This window comes from Elaeis guineensis, chromosome 8, assembly GCF_000442705.2.
Source record: "Elaeis guineensis isolate ETL-2024a chromosome 8, EG11, whole genome shotgun sequence".
Lineage (NCBI taxonomy): Eukaryota > Viridiplantae > Streptophyta > Magnoliopsida > Arecales > Arecaceae > Elaeis > Elaeis guineensis.
This window is the reverse complement of record NC_026000.2, coordinates 122054985-122079694: the sequence shown is the minus strand read 5'-3', so window position 1 is coordinate 122079694 and position 24710 is coordinate 122054985. Positions and strand designations below refer to the sequence as shown.

Below are 24710 nucleotides of genomic sequence, written 5' to 3'. Positions count from 1 at the left end.
TTGCCTCTGACTTGATTAATATAAATTTAAAATATTTTAATAAAATTTTAAAAGATAAAAATTTAAAAATTAATAGAATGTCTTTTTAAGAACAACGGATATTAAAGCAAGTTCGATCAAAATTAATATTTATGTAGTATAGAACAAAGAGAGATAAAAGATGGGTTCGAATCGGACCAAGTTGGATTGGATCAGATCATTTATCTCAAGATCCAAATCAACCCAAAATCTTCACGGATCGGATCGGGATCAAAATTCAGTAAATTCAGTTCGATCCGAAAAATAGAATGGGTCTAATTTTAGAATCCGATCCAAATTCATAATTATTTATATTGATTTAGATTGGATCTACATAAATTGAATCGGGTCGGATCATGGATCAAGTCAGCTCATTTGCGACATTGTTATCGCGGCCAAACCTTAATTTGATTGTACCCGGTTTTTAACACCTGTTCAACTAACCTCAAAGCGGTGGTTTAATTTTGATCGGACCCAGCGGATAGGATACATTCTGGCGACGCACCGAAAGCGGCCCGCAGTATTTCTCCTAATATAATGCCAAAAAAAAAAAAAAAAAAAAAATACTCGTTTAACCTACGATGAAAAATTTTTACAAGTCGCAGAGAGAGAGAGGGAGTTACTCAAAGCGGTGGTTTAATTTTGATCGGACCCATTTACTCCTAACGAAAGCGCCCAATCCAAAAAAAAAAAAAAAAAAAAAAAATATACTCGTTTAACCTACGATGAAAAATTTTTACAAGTCACAGAGAGAGAGAGGAGAGTTACTCAAAGCGGTGGTTTAATTTTGATCGGACCCAGTGGATAGGATACATTCTGGCGACGCACCGAAAGCGGCCCGCAGTATTTCTCCTAATATAATGCCAGAAAAAAAAAAAAAAAAAAAATATACTCGTTTAACCGACGATGAAAAATTTTTACAAGTCGCAGAGAGAGAGGAGAGTTATATAAATGGGCTTTGGAGAAGGGAAAAGAAAGGGAGAGAGATAGAGCTTTGGGACGGAGGGGAGGTGGGTTGTCTCTTTTTCCCTCGATTTGATCGGAAATTAACGTAGAAAACAGCCGTTGGGATGCTCCGATCGCTGCCCGCAGACGTCGGTGGAGCGGCCCAATCGCGGGATATGATCTGTTTTCGTGTTTATTTGCCTCATTTCGTGTTTTCTTGGAGTAATTTCTCGGTTTTGGTGGCAGATGAGAGCGGAAAGGGGGGAGGAATGTATGCCGTGGACGGCACCTCTTGAGTGTTTCTTTTCTTATTGATCGGCTTTAAGGAATTAGCTTCCGAGTTTCTTTCTGTTTTTTTGGTTAATTTTTGGATTTTTTTTTTTGCTAGAAGTTGGCGATTTATTTTATATTGATTCGTTTAACGTGATGATAGATGAAGGACGGGTAGCTGTCTCGTGCATTTGGTTTGGTTGTTAAAAGTACTTAACTCGCTATGTGCCTTCTCTCAGATGAGATGAGATGACTGGTGATTTCTTATTTTTTTAAAACTTTTTTTGCAATTATAAGCAGCGAAATTGGTACAAAAAAGTGTTGGCTTTTTCGCCTTTTCTTGTTAATTTTTTCCCTCGGTTACACATGGTGTTCAATCAGTAAGGAGTTGATGGAGTTCATGCTTTTTTCATGCTGTCCTTTGTCCCCTCCCCACCTCCATCTAGTTTGTAAATGAGATAAATGAAATAATTATAATTTTTTAATGATAATTTTTATTTTTTTTATTTGCCGGTTTTATGGGATGAGTCAAGATCAGTTTCACAAGTATTGATTGGGAGACAAATTTGTCCTCTTCAAATTTGGGTTTCATGCGCTGGAGATAAGAATCCCAGTTACTTTTTCCGATGGGACATATTGCTGCCTTTCTAATGCTTTTCATGAATTATATTTTGAAGGTTATTGCCTTTGTTTCATGCTTTGAAGGGAAATGGAAGCCTTGATGATTGTCCTAACTGCCACAAATTGATTTTCTTCTTACTTAATTCAAATTTGCTTAATTTCTTCATGAAACTCACAGTTTTCTCAGATGGTTCTTCTTCCAAATTCAGCTTTTATCTCTGTTTTTTTGATTTGTCCTTTATTTTGGTCTTCCAGGATTTTGATTCATTTCTTGAGCTGCTATCAATCAACGCCTCCTCCTTCCTAGCTGTTATGGGGTCGGAAGCTCTGTACTTGTCATTCCTTGTGGATTCTGTCTTATCTTCAAGTGGGACTCAATGATAGTAAGTGGTGAAACAAAGACCTTGTTATGAATGATGGCAGCTTAGAGGTTTATAGGTATCAGACCCACATAATAAACCTCAACCTAATTCAGACATTGTTGAATTATAGATCAAAACTTAATTCTAGTTCTCATTCTTTAGCTTTGATTGGATTTGTCATTTTGGATTTTGATTGTTTGAGAAGAGCATGAGGGTTTCTTTTCTACTTCCATCTATTGAAGAGATATGGTGTTAAACTTGGAATGAGGAATCCGCCGATTTTAGGGAGATAAGGTTAGGATTGATCCAGTGATCGAATGTTATAGAAACGAAAGGGGAAAAGAAGAACACGAAGACAAGTTTAAGTGCACCTGACCATTAGCATTATAAGCTTCTGCAATGGGCTTGCCTCAAGTCTCCCCCAAAGTAACTGATGAATTGACAACAGCACTGAGCACATTTGTTTCAACCCCACCTCCATCTGGTGGTTTAAGCTGCTGTGATTTTGATGGGCTACATGGGGGAAGCACAAATAACAGGATCGCAGGAGATTTTCCATGCTCCTCTATTGGTGATTTTCAGAGGAAAACCAATTTGGAACTCCCAAAAGGAACAGATGGGCTGTTTAAATGTAGAAATACCATTGATGGTGCCGCAAACTTTCAAGGGCTGAAAATTGATTCTAGGGCCACAAATGGCCGATTATTTCCAAAAATGGGACAGAGTGTTCAACGGCCTGCCATGAGGGTTGTGGGTTTTCAATCAAATCAACAAGGGTCTTCTGTTAATGGTTTTGAGAACAAGGCAGCTGATGGAATTTATCCCTCTGTAGCTGTTGGTGGCACTGATCCTTCAAAAACTGATCCTCATGGCCAGCAAGTGAGGAAACGCTTGTTATCTCCTCTGAGTAGCATGCTTCACAAGGAATTCCATGGCGATCTATTAGACATTGCTTGTGATGATGCTAGAATTGATTCATCTGACTCATTGAGGAAACATAGTATTTTTTCATCACAGGATTGTAAGAAAGCCAATATTGGAAATGCTAGTTGCTTTGAAGCTCCAGTTTGGCCTGTCTCTAGATGTTCAAATTGGAGGAACATGTTAGATGACGGTAGAATGACTTGTGATTTTTTCACTGATGGCCCTTTGCTTGAAAACAAGGAGGCCTTTTCCCACGATCATCAATTATCTGCTTGGGGATTTGATCCCAGCAAAGAAACAAGTGAGATAAGAACTTTTTCCAGGGAAATAGCCATTCCTCCAAAAAAAGTGCACTCGCCACCACTCTCCTTCTCTCCTCTTGGTCCCAAGTGGCCTGAAAAAATGAAACTTGCAGGAGTTCACAGGGATTTTGCCAAAGACATGGAAAGTGATTTTTCAGTTTTAAAGAACTGTAAAAAATCAAGTGATGGGAATGGAACTGGAATACTTGCAACATCAGAAGATAATTTTAGGAGAAGAGAAGAGGAGACTGGCATGCTGCATGAGGAAGAAGATCCATTTACCTCCAAAAGAAGCTTGGATGTAGGCTTTAACTGGGGTCCTGAGTCTGCACCTGCATCTCATTGCATGCATCACATCAACAGTTTGACCATGCTTCCTGTCAGGAGGTCATTGGTTGGTTCCTTTGAAGAGTCTCTCTTATCTGGTCGGTTCTTGTCTGGGAAAGTCAGTCAGGTTTGTGATGAAGCCTTTTTTGTTTCTGCAATGGCATTTAGCAATTAGGATCAACTTTCTGATTCAAAAATTCGATGACTATTTGATCTCACATCTCACTTTTCCTTTCTGCAGAGAATTGATGGTTTTCTGGCTGTGCTAAATGTCACCAGAGGTAACTTTTCACCACCATCTCAGAAGCTTCCTTTTGCTGTGACAAGCATTGATGGTGATAGCTCCTTGCTATACTATGCATCCATTGATCTTGCTGGACGTTTGCCATCAAACAAGTGTAAAGGTCCAAAATGGAGAAGAAGCCTTAGCAATGGTGATTCTCGAGCAGTCAAAAGTCGCTTGCGCATTCCTATGAAAGGATGCATACAACTGGTACTCAGTTTCTTTGCCTTCAAAAAATAATTTGTCATCAAGCAAGTTAGGCCAACTTATCATGCATGCTTATTAGTACTACTATAAACACTGCTGTAAATTTAACAGTCAATGTGTGTCAGTTGGAGTCGGTAATCTAGCTGATTACAGTATGTTGGTAGAGTGCAACAATCTGGACTCATGTAGTATGGGAGGGCAACTTTCTTCTTAGCTGCTTTCTAGATGAGTGGAGGACTGGACTTGCTCTTTTTCATTTTGGGAGTATTGGCTCTTGTTCTAGCCCTCCTGCCTTCCCACTACTGCCATATCTCCAATTCCTATTGCTCTCACTTGCTCTCATTTTGCAATGTAGGAATCATTTTCATAGTTTTTGTGCAGAAGTTTTGTTTCAATTTCATGCTCTTAAGAAACTTCTAACTGAACAAATTAAAAGAAATTTTTTCTTTCTCATTAATATGGGCAATCAACCCTATACATATATACACTTAGGATGATAGAATTAGATCCAAATACAATCCCGGAAATTAGGGGATATTAATACTAAGTAAAAACTATACAAAGAAAATAACTAATAATAGAAAAAGAAGAAATAGGGATCTTAACAACTTTCTATGTACACCTTATATCTTAACATGGAGAAAAGAGAGAGAAAAAGAGATAAAGGAAAGAGAGATAAAAGAAAGAGAGAGAGAGAGAGTTTCTTCCATTCTCAGCGTTTCAATACTCAAGCTGGTGAGTGGATGTCTTCCATTCTCAACTTGCATGTAAGCTCTTGTAATCTCGCTGTAGATAGTCTCTTGGTGAGTATGTCTGCTAGCTGATTTTCAGAAGACATATAAGGAGTACTAATTAAGCTGCTGTCTAACTTTTCTTTTATAAAATGTCTAGCTATCTCAATATGTTTAATTCGGTTATGTTGAACCAGATTGTGAGCAATATCGATAGCAGACTTATTATCACAGTATAACCTCATGTTCCCTCTCTCTTAATCTTCAAGTCATTAAGGACAATTTTTAGCCACAAGAGCTCACAAACTCCTTGCGCCATAGCTCTGAACTCAGCTTCAGCACTAACCTTGCCACCACATTCTGTTTCTTACTCCTCCAAGTCACAAGATTGCCTCTTAGGAATGTGCAATAACCTGACATCGATCGTCTATCAACCTGTGAACCTGCATAGTTAGCATCAGTGTACACTTCCAAAGTGAGTTCCTTTTCTGAAATAGAATATACCCTTTTCTGGCATGGCTTTAAGATAGTGGAAGATTTTGTAAACAGCTTGTAAATGTTCTTCCTTCGGGTCGTGCATGAACTGACTCACTACACTTACTGCGTATGCTATGTCGGATCTTGTATGAGCGAGATATTTTTAATCTCCCTACAAGCCTTTGATATCTCCCTTTATCAACTATACTCCTCTCTTCCATTCTTCTTATCCTATGATTAGGATCAATGGATGTACTCACTGCTCTACTATTGAGAGTTTCAGTTTTTTTTAGTAAGTCTAGTATGTACTTTCTTTGGGATATGAAAATACCCTTTTTCGAGTAGGCTACCATAATTCTCAAGAAATATTTCAATCTTCCAAGTTTTTTAATTTCAAATTTTTGTCCCAACTTTTTCCTAAGAAGCTCTCTCATTTTTATCATTTTCTGTCACAATAATATCATCCACATATATCAAAAGAGCTGTAACCTCACCTCCATTGGAGTGTTTGATGAATAGCATGTGATCCCCTCGATTTTGTTTGTATCCCATTTCAAGCATGGCTTTTGTGAATCTTCCGAATCAAGCTCGTGGTGATTGTTTCAGTCCACACAATGCTTTTCTCAGTTGATAGACTTTATCATTTCCAAAGCTCTTATTAAAATCAGATGGTGGCTCCATAAAAATTTTTTCTTCCAGATCCCCAGAAGAAATGCATTTTTTACATCAAACTATTGTAAGTTCCAGTCAAACATAGCAGCCAAGGAGAGTAATATTCTAGTAGTATTCATCTTTGCCATAGGTGTGAAAGTTTCTTGATAGTCTACCCCATAGGTCTGAGTATAACCTTTTGCCACTAGTCTTGCTTTGTATCTTTTAAGGGATCCATCGGTCTTATATTTTAAAGTATACACTCACTTACACCCTATAGGTTGTTTTCCTTTTGGTCTAGCAACAATTTTTTAAGTTCTATTCTTTTCTAGTGCATGCATCTCCTCTTTCATAGCTTGTGTCCAATTCTTATCCCCTAGCGTCTTTTGGACAATTTTAAGGATATCAATTGAATGTAAGATTGTGAGAAAGTTTTTATGTTGTGAAGATAATCTGTGAAATGACACAAACTGTGAAATTAGATAGAGTGAAGCTTGGGTGTATTTCCCGATAGGTTTTTTTAGTGCAATTGGGAGATCTAGATTTTAGAAAATTGGTTCATCATGCAAAGACTCAGGTGTTTCAGAAGTTGAAGGAAAAAAGACATTACCTTGCTTAACTGGTTCGGACTATGAATTTTGCTGCATTGGCATGGATGGCCTTTTTCAGCGTGAATATTGCAATAACTCACGAGACGAGTGCTGATTGAGTTTGGGTTTGACACGTCCAGTGTTTGATTCAGCAGCAGGTTCAGCATCTTGACTTGAATGTGGCTGAGCTTGAGGAGAAGGTGGCTGAGCATCGGACATTTATGATGGCTGGGATGGTTGAGTAGAAGCAACATTTTCTATAGAAAATTGAATCCATTCCAAGTCTTCTCTAGAATTCTTCCTCTGAAGATGAGACTATGAAGTAGAAAACTAGAACTCGGCTTCATTGAAAGTAACATCCATAGAGACAAATATTTTTCGAGTTGGTGGATGATAGCACTTATAATCCTTTTGGATGTTGGAGCAGCCCAAGAAGACACATTTAAGTGCTCGATGATCAAGTTTATCCCAGTATTGTTTATGAATATGGACATAGGAAACATATCCAAAGACATGAAGGGGTAAGTTTTTTGAGAAATAAAAGTCAGGATAGAAGATAGATAAAGTTTCAAGAGGACTTTTATTCTCAAGACTACATGAAGAAATTCTATTAATTAAGAAAGTGACTCTGAGGATAGCTTCCCCCCAAAATGTTTTTGGCATGTTTGGCTGAAAAATAAGAGCTCGAGTAACATTGAGAAGATATCTGTTTTTTCGCTCGACTACCTCATTCTGTTAGGGAGTATCAACACATGAGGATTCATGAATGATTCATTCTTTTTGAAAGAAGGTTGCAAGAGTATGATTAAAGTAATCCCTAGCATTGTCGGGTCTTATTCTTTTGATAGATATCCCAAATTGTGTATTAATCATTTTGTGAAATGATAGGAGAACATTACTGACTTTGGATTTTTTTTTCATTAGATACAACCACGTGGTCCGAGTACAATCATCAAGAAAAGAAATAAATCACCTAGCTCCGGATAGATTAGGTATTCTAGAGGGACCCCAAATATCAGTATGTACTAGTAAAAAAGGTTGGACTAATTTTTTATTACTCAAAGGAAAAGAGACACGATGATGTTTGGCGAATTGACAAACATCATAATGGAAACTTGAAATGTCAACATTATTATCGCCAAACATCATAATGAAAACTTGAAATGTCAACATTATTGAAAAGTAAAGGAAACATAGTTTTGAGCAACAAAAAAGGTGGATGACCATGATGAAGATGTAGGAGCCATATTTCAGATTTAGGAGAGATGATAGAAGGATTAGAAGTCTCAACCAAATTGCATGCTGAAATTCTATGTTGACCTGTCGAACCACTTCCATCTTCTAGATAGTAAAGTCCATCCTTTGCCTTAGCAAATCCAATCGTCCTCTCCATGAGTAGGTCCTGAACAATGAGTATCAAAGAAGGTTATCTTGCATTTCAGGTCTTTGGTAAGTTTATGAATGGAAAGTAAATTTGTGTGCAACTTTGGGGCATGTAACACGTCATGCGGAGGCAGAGCTGGTGTCAAAGTGATGTGGCCTTGGCCAGCAATAGTGATGGGGAAACCATCAGCTATTGTGACCTTCTTATTTTCAGATAATGGTTTATAGGTCAGGAATTTGGTTGGACAATTGGTCATGTGGTCTGTGGCTCCCGAGTCTATGATCCCAGAGTTAGAGTAGTCTAATATGGCAACCAAGGAATCAGAAGTAAAATGCTTACCAGATTGAGCCAGTGAGCATGTACTAAATGAACGAGACAAAGAATTGAGTAAACCTCTTAATTTTTCTACCTCCTCTTTATTGAATTCTCGAACCTGATCACCTTCAAGCCTTTTATTCAGAGTACTATTTGTGTTGATAAGATGAGCTTGTCCTTGAGATTGTCCCTTGAATCCTCCATTTTGATTGAGTACATTTGCCTTGCCATATAACTTGAAACAATTTTCTTTCGTATGGCGTGGTTTTTTACATTATGAGCATCAGAGTCCATCACGGTTAGACTGGTTGGATTTAGGATACTCAAGGGTGCGTTCATCTTGCTTGGGTTCTGATGGATTCTTTTCATACCCTGTATCAACCGATTTTCTGGTTACTAAGGCTGATCATTCAAGAGTGATAGACTCGAGCATAACATTTCGGTTACTATCTTCTGTATGGATAATAGAGAACACTTCTTTCAACGAAGGAAGCTGCTCACCAAGAATCTGAACTCGGACTAGTTCATATTCAACATTCAAGCCTGTGAGAAATTCAAAAATATGATCTCTCTCTACTATAGACCCGAGAGCTTTGGTATCATCACTGCATCTCATCCTTATGGCTTGATAATGGTCCAGTTCCAGCCACAATTCATTCATTATATTATAGTACTCAGTGACAGGAAGATTACCTTGCTTTATGACAGAAATCTTAATCTTCAATTCATAGATAACTGCCGTATCCAACTTCTTGGAGTAAAGTTGATGAACTGTCTCCCATATATCTCTAGTTGTCGGGAGAAACATGCAGTTCTTGTTGATATCTGGCTGCATGGAGTTCCATAACCACGACATAATCATTGAATTCTCAATATCCCACGCAGAGAATTTTGGATCATCTGGGCTCAGGCCTGCTTCTATCAAGTGTTGAATTTTTCTTTTGCCTTTAACAAAGGTTTTGACCAATTGTGACCAGAGAAGAAAATTCCTTCCATTTAAGCGATAGGAAGGACTCATATTTTGTAGTTCTTTATTCGCCCCACCTATTCTAGCAGTGAACACCGGTGCCACCTCGAATTCAGATGCAGAAGATGATCTAGTAACTGATTCTGATGCTTCAGTCATGGTTCGCATGAAGGCCGAAAAAGAGGGGTTGGCGTCAACGATGGAAGGATAGGGGGGAGGACTTGCTGACTCCAGCAATAAAGGCTAGGAATCATAATAGAAACAACAATAGTATAGCAATATGCTGGCAACCAAGGTTGAAGAAAAAAAACTAGAGTTTCGTCACCAATGAAAGATGACAAACAAAAAGTTATTGCCCAAAGTCATAGACTCTGATACCATGAACAAATTGAAAGAAAATTTTTCTTTCTCATTAATATGGGCAATCAACCCATGCATACATACACTTAGGATGATAGAATCAGATCCAAATACAATCTTGAAAATCGGGGGATATTAATACTAAGAAAAAACTATACAAGGAAAGTAACTAATAATAGAAAGAGAAGAAATAGGGATCTTAACAACTTTCTATATATACCTTATATCTTAACATAGAGGAAAGAGAGAGAAAAAGAGATAAAGGAAAGAGAGATAAATGAAGGAGAAAGAGAGAGGGGGAGAGAGAGAGAGAGAGAAATTTCAACATTTCAATACTAACTTTATGTTGCCCATCAGCAAATCATGTTATTAGAATCTGACTTTCCTGTCATGATGTGAATAGTAATCTTTATCATCCCATTTGACTAGAATTTCGCTTAGGGTCATGTGATGGCAACAATAAATGCCTTTCCATTGTGTTGGTTGGCAGATTACTTCCCTTGAATACAATACTTTTATTTCATAACCAGGATATAGAATGGCCATTTGACCAAATCATGTAACCTGTTCTTATGACTAGGCATTAAATTCATAATCAAAGAGTTTTATTTTTTTAATTTGCTCCATAAAACTGCGGTGCTTTTAGGCCTTTATACAAGTTCTAATGTTCCATAAATTATGTACAGTGTATCTACAAACAACTGAGTAATCGTTATACACAAGGATGCTAAGCAAGAAACTAAATGTGGCTTTTCTTTGTCAAAATATCATCTCACAATTTTCACAGAAAAAAATCATTATTAGTAAATATGCTTTCTGAAAGCATCAGCTTATTATTTTCAGAGACAGATCATTATGGTAAATATAGTTAGTGAAAGTATTAGGTTTTCATGGGGAGACCATTATTATTTGGACCTTTTTCATGGCTATAAAGAATATAGACCTTCTTTCAGCATTTAGAGGGACTAACGCACATCAGCATTAGTTCTTTATGCCATTTTGATGCACATGCTTATACATGAACAACTTTGGAACTGAATCAACACTTTTAATCATGGCTATCTTGTGTTTTTGGAATTAACGGTCTTGATAACTATAGAATTTAACTTGGAATTCATGTAGACATTAATCATGAATAAAGAAGAATTATGGAATAAGTTTTCAGTTCTCAGATCAGATCCGTTGTGCGGAATGAAACAAAGATAACAAGATTGAAGAGAAATTAAGAAATGGGATTGATTCTATGATTGCTTAGAGACTATGCAGTGAATAAAGTTTTTGTATAATGGTAATAGAATTAGGTCCTCTCTGTGAGTCCTTGACAAGTAGGACAATCTGACATTTTGCATGACCTTTAGAAATTTACTCTTGTAATAATGTATAGGTAGGGAACCAGCACCAAGTACGCCTCCCATACCAAGTGTCGGTACCAAGGGATGTAAGGTACCAACACTTGGTATGGGGTGTATCACTTTGGTACGGGTATGGGCTGTACCAGTTAGGGACTGGTATGGGCACTGAAACTAGTTAGTAAAACCTTGGGATTTTGAAGCAACAAATTGGCTTCTGTTACTGGAATTCACCATCATCACCATTGATGTGTTTGATGGTTATAGATTAGCCAGGATTGGTATATTCTAGGATAGGGAAAGGTTCAGAAAACAATTTGCTCATCTAAATAATACACTTCTAGATGAACATTAGTTTCATCCTTTTCCATTATTTTGCGTTCCTGAAAGGGAACTGGAATTTTTCCTTATCAAGTCTTTGAAATAGGAATGGCTGACCTATTATGCTTGCTTAATATTGTTGGTAAGTTGTACAGCTTTTTTCATAAACCATGCCTTCAGCACATTGTGTGCTGACTCAGAGATGGTACTGTGTATTCCTGAATTGATGTTAGACAAATTTTTAAATAATCTCGTGCATGTCATGTTGCCAATTGAAGTTGGAAATATACTGCATATTTATTTTCTTAGGGTGCATTGAATCTGTTTTGTCCTCTGTATTGTTTCTCATTGATTTCTGACAGTAATACTGCTTTCTTAGGATCTGAGTTGGTTGGTTTCTCACCATAAGCTGTTCATGGCCAAATAAATTAATATACAGATTCTAAAAGTGGAGAAGATATGATGTGTTTGAGGTTTCATATTATGATGTGTTGGTTCTAACAGGTTCTTAGCAACCCGGAAAGGACTCCTCTGCACACATTCTTTTGCAACTACGATTTGAGTGATATGCCTGCTGAGACAAAGGTATGAAGTATGAACTATGTATTACTCCCGCAATGCTTGTTTCAGGGCTTGTGCTTTTGTTTCACAGCTGCTTAGAGGACTGATAATCCCTAACACTTTAGTACCATTTTCAACTTAGAATATCAACAAGCTATAACTTTGTGAAATATTTTATGTTCAATTACAAGAAAGAAGGTTAGCCCAACAAATAGCTCATTAGCAAGCTCGAAGGTGAGATTGAGGGATCCAAAATTTTGCTTGGGCAGCAGATGTGTTACCTGGAAGAAAATGCTTAGATCAGTAAAAATGTATGGAGCCTCATTCACAAGGTCCATAAGGTCCATGAAGTCAATGAGCCATTTCAGATGTCTCCTCTCACATAGGTATATGCAATAGTCTGTGCCCAAGACTAGCCAGAATTAGCATAATGGCGCTTGTAATGGAATCCTGGATCATTTTCATGTAGACTAATAAATTCAGTATAAAACTTCCTTTCAAATTTAATGAAGAACTATCTGGTTCAGAATTTCTGATTTTGAGAATGGAAACAATGTCAATGTACGATCCAAAGGGTTGACATCAGAATGATGGAAAGTTCTCTAACAATTTGCAAACAGACTTAAGAAGTAATAGGATCAGAATTTAGATGTGAAGCTGGCAATTTGACGATTATCGTATGTTGTTGGAGATCTGACAAGCCATAGTATGTTAGAGTTTCTTTAAAGTGTCCCATGGAAACTTGGCGATTGGCATTGAGGTTGCCATAGATTTATAATCATTTAGATTTAAGAATAGTGCCACCACGACCCTGCCATGGGAAAGTTAGGTGTTTAGATGTCAACTTCTTAAAACTTGATACGGAGGCACTTTCTGTTAATATAATTCTGTAAGCAAAATAGAAAAGGGACATACTCAGTTAAGGTCCAGACAATCTGGTGTCTTGGGGGAGGTAGAATGGGGGCAGACCTAACTTTTATTATTATTATTATTATTTTTAAAATATAAAAGGCTGCCCGGGACTTGTATTTGCACCATTGCACTTATTAACCCAAGCCTTTTACCATTGCACCAAGCAATAAAATTTGTGTGTATATATGTTCAACATGTTTATATATATTTTTAGATTTGTAATGAAATAAAATATGTATGAATATATTGGTTACATTGACTAGTTGATTAAGTTGATTCTAGCTTAAAAAAGGAAACTTATTTACATGCCATATCACATTAGCTTAAAATGATAAGCATATAGGCACAATATACTCGCACTTCTGTAGCACTTGGAATGTCTTTTGACTAAATATTTTTGAAATCTCTGCAAAATGCTGAGTTGCTGACACTTCTAGATGTCTGTTGGGCAAACTACTTTTGGAGTGAAGAGTGTCTTGCTGCTTTATGTGTCCAAAATTTTAGCTATCACTATTAGGTTGAGAGAGCTGGTAATAGGGACATTGTTATTGTGTTCAAGAGCTGTTTTGAGTACAGTGTTACCATTCTTTTGTTGTAGTTTTTGCAGTTGCTTCAAGCAGTGTATAGTCTGGTCTCAGATTCTTTATTTAAGTCGGTACATTGGCTTATTAGATTAAATTAGTTTCATAGTCATTTGCTAATTTTGATAATTTACTCATTTTTCAGTACTGTAGCACTTTTGGTTGTGAATCATTATAGGTGTTTTTAGCCTATGTAATCAGTACTAGCATTGTTCTAATGGATAAAGTAATTAATCATAAATAATATTTGCGATTTTTATATTTTTCTCATTCTTGGCTATTAGATGTAAGAAATCCAATGGTTGATTTAAGGGTATGATTCTCCATTGAGGGAGATAGTGGTTTTGCTTTTCTCTGTGCAATCAGAATTGTATGGCTTAAAACTCCCCACAAAATATTAAAGCCCTATTTGGTTGTTGAAAAAATGGGAAAAAGGAAAGTAGACAAGCAGAGGGAGCAAAAGAAAAGTTATTTTCATCCGTTTGTTTTTGTTATTTTCTTTAAAGTCAGTACCTGTTACAGAAGAATATTAACCTCTGTTGCAGGAGAGATCCGCCGATCGAGACCAATCCTTCATAGAGGCACGCCTAAGATATTGTAGTGAGGTCATACCAGTTGTGAATCTAGACACCACTCATTCCACTAGCTGTGCAAGTGAAGTCTATGCCTGACATTCATGACTAGCAACCTCGATACAGGATAGGAGGAGAGATTTCTCTCATGATGAAGGCTAGAACGTGGCCTAACGGCCTGCAAAGCTAGGCCTAACAAACACAGACTTCGGCTAGCGGCTTATGGGCCCAATCTTCAGATAAAAAAAAGTATGAAGGGGACCCTCAGATAAGCAAGGAAAGGCAAGTAAGAACACCTGCAAAGTCTCAGGAGCTCTCGCTCGGCCCTTGTTATCTTTTCGCTCCATTATTCTCAAAACTCTGGCTAACTCAGGCATCGGAGGGTCCCCCGCCAAACACCTCCAGTGAGTGTGGACTTCTTCTGTAGGTATCCTCGAACATCACAGATCTCGACCGACGTCAAGCTCCAGCAATATTAGCATCATTTCAGAGCCTTGCAGCAATAGATTGGCGTTAGAGGAAGAGTTCCGTTCCTTTTAAAAAAAAGAAAAACATGGTATGGACAAGAGCACAAAACTCTGCCACCTTCCACCAGCAATCCTCTCGTTGCAGCCGGAGTGGCGTTGCTCGTGGATCCGTTGTAATGCAACCTCCGACCGCGATAGATCCACCGCCATTTGAAGCCTTGGCTCATCAAATTCAAGCATTGACTGGCGCTATGTAGTGGCTCCAACAAGTAATGAAGCAACAATAATATGTGGAATCGAGCCCTCAAGCGTTACCTCCGATCTCAGCTGGTGGCCTTGTTCCCAGAGTTCGAGACTCGCCCTTCGATGGCATTCTTGCCGCTTCCTCGCCAATCTAGTTCGTTCATCTTTTCATCGGAGCTTGAGGGAAGGGGCACATCAGGAAAGCTCTTCTTCCACCGGCGATTCAGTCCTGATCTATTTTCGTAAGCCCGAAAGGTCCTGGCGGGAGGAGCTCAAAAGAGTCCAAGATATCGAGCATCATCTTGGTGAAGCCCAAAATGGGCCTCATCGGAGCAGTGACGACCTTGACTTCGACTCTCGATCTCATTTATCCAGGCCATCTTGGAGGAATTGATCTAGAGCTAGTTCAAAGTACCTAAGCTGGAGCCGCATGAGGGCTCCACAAATCCTCTTGATCATCTGTAGGATGATAGAACCCTCATGATGCTTCAGGATATTTCAGATGTCTTCCTGTGTCTCCCCTTTTTGGCCACCCTTAGAAAGTCGGCAAGGGCATGGTACTTTGGATTTCGATCAGGATCCATTCATTCAATCGAGCAGCTCGGTTGGTTGTTCATTGCTCACTTTGGCAGCTGCCGACCTCAATCGAGGAATTCAGACAACCTTCTCTCTAGCAAGAAGAGGGTAAGTCACTATGCGACTACGTTGCATGCTTCAATGCTGCCACACTCAAGGTGTAGGATCTTTGTCAGTCAGTGGCAATGTCAGCGCTCAAGCGAGGCTTACGGAATAGACGCCTTACTTTCTCCTTCGACAAGAAGTTTCTGAGAGACTATGTCGATATGCTGGTCCGAGCTCGAAAATACGCCCAGGCAAAGGAAGCTTGGGAGCTCCACAGGTAGGCGGAAGGGAAGATCTCTCTGATAAGAAGAGGAGTCGGAAAGATCCCCGACTGGTTCGGATCGAGAGAGAATCTTTTCGATTGTGAAAGAGCAACTGTTTGAGGAGTTCTTTATGCAATTCAATAGCCACACTCATCTATCCGCCCCCAATCTTAGATTCTGATGGAGATCGAAGGCTAGGGATATTTGGGATGACCTGGGCCGATGAAGTCCCCTTCAGACAGGAGCAAGAGGAGGTATTGTCGCTTCCACCATTATCACGGCCATGACACTGAGGAGTGTCACCAACTCAAGGAAGAGATTGAAGTCTTGATCCTTGGAAGCTACTTGGGTAAGTATGTGCGGGAGTGGCATAATCGAGCTCCCAATGAGGAAAACAACCAACCAACGGTTGGCATCATCAACGTCATCTCCACCTGACTAGAGGCACAAGGGGCAGGAGATAAAATTAAGGAGATAAAGAGAACGACCGTCGGAAGGGCATCACTCTTCTTTCTAACTTTAGTCAATGGCGCCATCATCGCATTGCCGATGATAGCCAGTCCAAATATAAATACACTTCTCATTTATGATAAACATCTATTTGACACTGTTTTACAATATTGTCTGAAGGATAAAATTGTCAGCCAACCTAGAAAAGAAGCTAGAGTAGAGGCCATGTTGAATGATGTATGGCCCCAACAATGGTATCCTCGAAAGCAGTCTCGAAAGGCTCATGCAGCGCATGACAATCCAATCGGATAGTCGGATCCTCTACTGGTCTCTGTGTAGAAGAAGCCTTGAGCTTCCTAAGGCTCGGTGCCTAGAAGAGAGCAAAAGGCTCCTCGAGGCTTTCGATGATGTGGAGGCCCTACCATCGAAAAACTCAACGTTGTCCACTATAGTCACGGATGGCCTACTGTAGCCACACGGCCCATTGTAGCCATCAATGTGGCCCACTGGAGCCATGAATGGGTCACTGTAGTCACACAGCCTATTGTAGCCGAGACGGTCCATTGTAGTCATTAATGTGGCCTACTGTAGTTGAGATGGTCCACTGTAGCCATCAACGTGGCCCACTATAGCCACGGATAGCTCGCTATAGTCACATGGCCCATTGTAATCGAGACGGTCTACTACAGCCATCAACGTGGCCTATTGTAGCCACGGATGGCCCATTATAAGCACACGATTTACTGTAGTCATTAATGTGGTCCACTGTAGTCACAGACGGCTCACTGTAGTCATGCGGCCCACTATAGCCATCATTGTGACCCATTGTCGCCATCAGTGGCCCACTGCAGCCATATGGCCCACCATAGCCAACAGAAATTAGTCTCCTAGAGATCTTACATTGTCAGCAGAAGCCGGCGATGACTACAGAAGAAGAGCTGACTCATCCTAAAGAAATAAGAAGTGTTGGATGACACACCAAAAAGAGCCTCAATGAAAGAAGTGTTTCATTTAAAAGGTTTGTTTACATTCTAAAGAAACTCATTATATTTCAATCGAGCAAAGCTAATTACAACAAAGAAAGAAGAAAAGGTCAAAAGGGCCCGGTTGACACCGTCAAAGCATGAGCCAGGCTTCATGACGAAGCGATACCTACTGGAGAGCACAGAACTCCCCATTTGGCGATGCTCATCGGCCCCCTCAAAAAGACATCGACGACGGTGTGGGCACTTCCCTTTCGAAATCCCATTCACCTTCATGATGCATCTCCAAAGAAGGCCAAACAGCAGCTCTAGGTGAGAGAATAAACAAGCCCTTTAGAAAGATCCAAGACTTGACCGTCAAGGATACGATCTCAAAAAGTCCAGATGGTTGCCTTTACAACCCCTAAATCGGAGTAGTGAGGTTTTCAAATTCCTCCTATGCCAAAGCGAGATGCCCACTAAAGCACTTCCTTAAAGCATCCAGCGATTGATTAAGGGGAGAAGATCTCCAAGCTGGAGAAAAGCACTGATAGCCTTCCGGCACTGGACAAGGCAACTCCACCACAATATTGAGGAAGATAACCAAGGCAATACTAGCTCCAGCCAGCAGAGCTCCTATTATAGGGGTAGGCCCAGGCAAATTCAAACGTCCCACTAGCTGTGCGACAAATATCGCCACCATAAAGGCCTCAGACGCTGTGCTTCTTGGAAAGCAGATACTAACATTAAATGTGAGCTCCATCAGATCTTCGGACCGTATGGCTCCTTGCTGCACAATGTCGAGAGGAATTATCTTCTTTCATTTGCAAAAGTGACAGTGCCAGTCAGCATTCAGTGGTTAGCACACGCGCGAGCCCGAGACTTTCAAAAGTCTGTTCATCACATGTAGATGAAGTAGAAACTTCGGACAATGTCAAGGAAGATATCGGCTTGAGCACAGAATTAATTCAACCGACCCATCCAAGCCATTCGAGCTCTTGATCGAGGCAAAGAGCCAACCACGCCAATATCACAGAGAAGCGAAAGCTTCGAATGAGAGGTAAATATATTGAAATATACTTTTCATTAATTGAAAATTTTATTACAAAACTTCATCGAGGTGAAGGCACCAAAAGCAAATACAAAAAGATGAAGACCTAGTCTTCATCCAAAGAAAATATCCCGATGTCTTCATCATTGTTGTCGGGGCGGAGGCACTTCAAATCCAGCTACGGGACCATCCTCTTCATGCATGCCTAACAATCCTTGAGGTCTTGGATGAACTCGGTCGAAGATGCCTCGACAAGCTCATCCTCAAAGTCTGCCGAGGCTTTGAACTCGATGAATTAGAGCCTGGCCTTGGTGGGAACCTCCATTGCAGCCTCAATGAACTCTTGGCTGCCCCTAGACAGACGAGGATCCGCTCCAAACCTTGCCGACCCTCCAAAGGGAGGCAGGGTCTAACCTGATGAAAGAGGGGCTTGGAGTGACCCCGGCATAACAACATGTGGCCTCACAGCCGCGACTGACCCAGTCTTCGCCGAGGATTGCCACGAGTCAGAGACAGAGTTCTGGTTGGATACTGCTCGCCCTCTTGGACAAGGACCCCCCACGAGAAGAGCTCGTTTTCTTCTTCACGGCTAACTTAATGGCTGACGGCGATGGCTTCATGATGACCAGACAAAGAAGAGAGAATCTTTCTCTGACGAATACAGCGACAAGAGAGCAACTGACAATCAGATGGCAAGAAACCCTGCTAGATGGGTGGTCCATTTATACGGGCCACCAATGATGCAGATCCAATCATCGAACTACCAGACTATGCCACTTGGCCAGCCTTGAAACAGTGGACCTTGCGGCCTTTCATTCCACCCTTATTGAATGGAGCCATGATTTTCGGAATCGTTCCGAACTGATCAGTTCGGAGCGTACCGAATCGTACCTATGGAGAATCGAAATGGTTCCGACAGAGAAAATAGCACACTGGTGTCGGAGAAGAAAGAGAGAGAAACAGAGGCAGAGAGAGAGGAGAGGGAGAGAGAGGAAGATGCCGTCGGAAGCCGGCGATAGCCCTGTGCGGTCGTCGGAGGGTGGTGGAAGCTTTCGCGGCTTGGTTCATTTGATGGGGCTGCTGCAACGAGCGAGAAAAAGAGAGGAAGGGGAGACAATCAGAGATGGGAGGACAGGATGGCGGAGAGGCTGTCGGAGGTCTCTGGGTGGCGGCGAAAGTTGCGCAGATGATGTCAATGCCATGGAACAGAGACTGTCGTCCCTGTTCACGCATCGATCCTTTTTTAAAAACGGAGATGAACAATGAAGCCGGCAAATAGGGACGACGGTTCTTTTTTAAAAACAGAGATGAATGGTGAAGCCGGCAAACCATTTGATGGCTTTATTGTTGAAGAGATTTTTTAAAAAAAATTAAAATTAGTGAAGTCGGCAATCAGATTGCCGGTTTCATTTTTTTGAATTTTTTTTAAAAAAAAGCAAAAATAGTGAAGCCGGTAAATGGTTTGTCGGCTTTACTTAAGTTTCAGTTTTTTAAAAAAACCCATAAAATAGGGGCGTCACCCTTGTTTCACGCCCGCGGCGCCGCGCGCATGGACTTTGCCGTCCGACGGCCATGGTGGCCAGTTGGAGGCCCGTCTGGCTCCTTCCCCTCCCTTCTTTTCTTCCTCCCTCTCTCTCTATTTCTCTCTTTTCTTCTCTCGATTCGCTTTCTTTGCCTTCGTCGGTTTGCACTGGTCCGGTACGGTATGGAGCCGTACCATATCATGCCGCCAGCTGGTCAGAACGGCTACCAATACTAGCACAGCAAACCTTGAATTGAGCTATATGGGATGGCTCAGGAAGTGTTCTTCGGAATTTACCATGACTTGCCATGTGGCAGGCTCTAAGTGAGTCCAAGAGCAGTCTCCAGATTTTTTCTCTCGAGAGCGTGGTTCCGTGACTCCTCGAGCTCCACTTCTAATAAAAACAATACGAGTTGCGAAATGACGCATCATTAATCCTCGGATATTTTTTCTGAAAGTAGTAATGTAGACGTAGCCAAGACGGAATTGGGTCGGTGGTCCAGCTACCAAGATGGTTACTCCCTTCGCTCGAAGCCCAATAGCCACTTCGAATTTGGGAGTGGGGGGGCATGTGTTGCAGGAGAGATCCGCTGACCGAGACCAATCCTACTCTTCTCTCTACTGTTTCCAAAGCTCCAGCTAACTTAGGCATCGGAGGATCTCCTACCGGAACACCCCCAACGAGTGTGGACTTTCTTTGCAGGTATCCTCCGATATTGCAAATCTTGACCGACGTCAACCTCTAGCCACGTCAGCATCTCCCCCAAGCCTTGCGGCAACAACCTCTTTGTGAAAATTTTCACCCATGTTCTTCTCTATTTTGTCTCTTTGATGTTCTACTCATATGACCAGCCAAAGGAAAAGGAAATTCCAGTCAACTGTTGTTCTTTCACTTTCTTTGTAACCAACTAGAGCCTATGCATAAATTTTTCATAGCTTTCTGGTCATTCAGCTGCCTAAGCAGTGTCTCTGTAGGTTGGTACTGGGAGCAAGTCCAAAAGAGAATTCAACTGTGTTCTACATCACAGGATGAAATGCGATAACTGAAAGGGAGCAGAGAATAGTGCATTGTTAATTCGTGTGTTCCATCATTATTTTGATATACAATCAATAGGATCTTATGGCTGGCCTTTAAATAGTTAAGCTGCCTGCCTTTCTAATATCTTCAGTAATAGGTGCTGACACTTCCTGAACACTTCCTGGACAGAAGAAGACATTTATGACATGAAGCATACACATAAATGGTTTACCTGTTTGGAAGTAGACATTATGACATGGAGCATACAAATAAATGGTTAATCTGGTGCCTGAGGAACTATGCACCAAATGCATCACTATGCATAATTATTTATCATAATTTTTGCATAAAAAATATAGAGCTTTAGATGCAATCAGGGAATAAATAATAGCAAATTTTAGATCTGGTCTTTATATTGATTATTCCAGTTTTATATAATTAAATCCCCAAATGCCTCTTGAAGTGGAAAACTTGAACTCAGGTGTAAGACCTTGGTCAAGCTCTCTTTTGTCCCTTGGTTTGGAGCACCTTTCTGATATGGCCCTACTTTCACCCCTTTGGAAAAAAAAAAATCAGCTAGTTTTTGCAATATTTTGGTTTTTGAATTTCCAAAAAATGATATCAATGGCAAATTTTATTTACCTGGTATTAATTTTCAAGGTTTTATATAGATAACTCAATTTGCTGCTTGTTGTAAAATGAAGCAGACATTCATGCGTCAGAAGGTCACTCTGGCCTCTTCGCTGGCTTCTCCAAATCCAGTGAAAGAAGAAGCTAAGAATCATGACATCAACATTGGGCCTAAAGATATACCAGTTTCCGGTGGAAGTGTACATAGCAAGTTTAACAGCAAACCAGCTGAATGTATGAAATTTACATCAAACATAGCATGATTTCCAGGGATATAACTTCTTATCATTAAAAATGTTCCTCTGGTTTTACAGGTTGTGTACATAATGGTGACAGTCAGCATCATGACATGGCAAGTAAATCAAAAAGTACAGAAAAGAGAAGCTCGGCATTTTTCTCATCTGAGGACTGTCTTGGAGAACCAAATGGGTTTGAATATGTCATGAATACAAACAATAGTACTAAATTGAACAATAGCCAGTCTCATAAAATTGATGACTGTAGTCAATTGGATATGTGTCATTTAACTAGCAGGAAACCTGCTAATAGCTCTTCAAAGGTGAATAATAATTCAACTGGTGCTGGTGTTCTCCGTTATGCTCTGCATCTACGCTTTATATGCCTGCCTTCTAGGAAATATTTAAAGTTGAAGCAGAGATGCAAATTTGATTCTTCTTCGTTACCGCAAACAAAAAACATGGACATTGAGGAGGAGCGACGCTTTTATTTATACAATGATCTTAGAGTTGTGTTTCCTCAACATCATTCAGATGCTGGTGAGGGCAAGGTATGAAACTAAAATTTTTGGTAATGTAACCTCACTTGTACATATTACCACTGGTATGTTTTGCATTTTGGACAATATGACCAGTTGCACTTGGACTTTAGGTTTCTGTCCTAGATATACGTACTTGTAATTTTTTTTACATATGCATACTTTTAGATTCTATATGAATCATGAAGCATCTTTGGCACTTTTAATTGTCAAAGTTTTATAATTAACTATCATGAGAGCTCATGTTTATGACAGATATATAGACTGAAATGTTGCTTCATTTTTCTGCTTTTGTTTTCAGTCACAATGTCAACCTGTAAATTCTTGCTAACTGATATTCTTTGTTCGTGAATCATACGTTTCATGAGTATTGGATGAGCAAGAATTTCTGAATTCAATTACAACACGCTAGTATGGGAATTATTTTCTCCTTGTTTCCATCATTGTATCATGGAAGGTGATGGGACTGCAACCTGAATGTTTGCTCTGCAGGGTCATGGTCCGTTAATCTGGTGTATATATATATATATACACACACACATACATACATACATACGTATATGTATGTATGTGTATATATGCTATTATGCGCATGTATCTATTAAACAAACTGTCATTTCATTTTACTATGGTCTGCTCATCACAATGGTTGACTAATGAGCAATAAATCATGTTTTACCTTGAGATTCATTATCTGATCCCGGTACTCACAAATAAAATGTTGTCAAAGCCCTTGGTTGTTTTTGCAATGCACTTGGGACCAAGATGGGACTTGCTCATCTACCGCTGTTCTACTCCATTTAGTGTATAGCATTATGTTGAAGCAAATCATGTAATGATATTCAAATTAAGATTTAACACCACCAATCATAATCTATTCTGAAATCCTCAGAAGTAGTCTAGTATTCTGGAGGCATTTTATTTATGCATATGGTGGATGGAAGATGGATTTATGGTGGGCCATCTAGTAGTAAACCAAAAGTACAATCTCAAATCAACATTATCAATCATTATCTACTTTATTACACATTGACAAAAATAGAAGATTTGAGTGCATTGGACCATTAATCCAATCAAACCACATTCTTGTTTCTCATATTGATGAATATTTAAGAAACCTTTAGATATTTAACCATTACATCTTAGGCATTTTGGAATTGTATAAAAAAATTCAATGTTCTTGGTTTTTGAGTATTTCTAGCATCACCAGATTTCAATAGCAACAAGAAGAACTTTAGGTTAAACTCTTTCACCAATGTGTGACCAGACTTATGCTGATCTTCCTGCTAGAGCCAAACCCCAGCTACCATATGCTTCATCTTCCTTGCAGTGGTGGACTTTGGTTTCTTGGCTAGTTTGAGCTGGCCATGAATCCATTTTCTATATGGGTGTTGTTGGTCTATCATTTATTGCCTTTATATTTTTTATGTGACTTGTTTTCCTTGGCTGCAACTATTTTGTTGTGAGAATTATTTTAACCTTCAAATATATAAGGCCAAGAGATTAGGATGGCCGTTGAAACTTGACTGTTATAGCTATAAATCACTATTAAAATTCTGGTGGTTGAAATTATTTCAAGTAATTCTGATGTTTTATGGTTTACCTCTTCTTCCGTCCATGCATTTTATTCACTTGTTCTGTCCAGTTACTGTAAATAAATTTATAAATAATGATTTTCAGGACAAGGTTATAACTTTTTCCATTTTAAATTATTGTTTGGTGAGTAGATAAGATGTTGAAACATGATAGTCTTGGTGCCAAGCCTTCCTGTTATCATATGATTAACATCCTGCATGTTTAACCCAGAAATGGTCTGCTAAGCTACGAAGGCTGCTATGCCTTACCAATCCCTGGCCATGTTGTTATTTTGCTGACACTCTATCTGCTGAAATTAGAGCCGGATTTAGCAGTGAGGTTTCTGAATATGAATTCTTTAACGAAGCAGGTGAGGTCAGTAATATCAGGTCGTCGCACATTGCATTCTAGTTCTTTCACTTCTGAAGCTTTAACCGCTGTTTGGTGGAATTGCACCAAATCTCTCTCTAGTCATTTCCCATCTCTTTTATCAAAATTTACAGTTCTACCTAACTGGTGCTCCTTGTTAAACTGGCTTCCAAAGAATGTTTTCCATGACGAAACCTTCTGAAGGTTGATGAATATTGTAAACAACCATTATTCATGCTGAGCTCTGTTATTGGGCATGTATGTATGAAGCTTCTTACTTAGGTTTAGGTGCTTCATCTTCCAGCTGTGAGGTTGGATTACAATCTTATCGTGCTTGCATGATGCAATTTATTTGCAAAGCACCCACATTTTCTTTGCATGGATGACTGATATCTCTGCTATTTCTTATTATATGTTCCACATCTTGATTGGAGTTTTATCATGGTTTCATGCACTTGAGCCTGTGCTTACTTTAGATCTGGTTTTCTCATACAAAGCTTTTGTTGTTGGCCAGCTACAGGTGGAGCACCATTTTCCAAATGATCCAAAGTACTTCAACATAAGCAACTGACAGGGTTCATTGACCTGCATGGCTGTCTCGGCCCTGGTGAAATGTACATACGTTCGACTCCCATGGTCATCTTGGTGTTTACCATTTCTCTCTCAATCTGTAAATAACTTTCTTTCTTTAGTGATCACTTAATCTCCACATCCCAGTGTTCTTGGTATTTGCT

At 39.7% G+C, this 24710-nt stretch overlaps 1 protein-coding gene across 5 annotated transcripts; it reads left to right on the top strand.

The window, feature by feature from the left end:
- Window positions 1–884: 884 nt before the first annotated feature.
- LOC105061402 (uncharacterized) lies at window positions 885–24685 on the top strand. Of its 5 annotated transcripts, none has more exons than XM_019846084.3 (8): window positions 885–1028; window positions 2110–3896; window positions 4011–4262; window positions 11909–11989; window positions 21332–21491; window positions 21572–22044; window positions 23839–23977; window positions 24491–24685. In XM_019846084.3, exons 2-8 carry the CDS (start codon window positions 2616–2618, stop codon window positions 24517–24519), a joined length of 2415 nt encoding a protein of 804 aa, XP_019701643.2. In that variant the 5' UTR covers window positions 885–1028; window positions 2110–2615; the 3' UTR covers window positions 24520–24685. The 5 variants fall into 5 exon arrangements, with proteins under 5 accessions (XP_019701643.2, XP_029116623.2, XP_073117717.1 ...); XM_029260790.2 differs by having other exon boundaries at window positions 992–1489; XM_073261616.1 differs by having other exon boundaries at window positions 993–3896; window positions 21335–21491.
- Window positions 24686–24710: the final 25 nt, after the last annotated feature.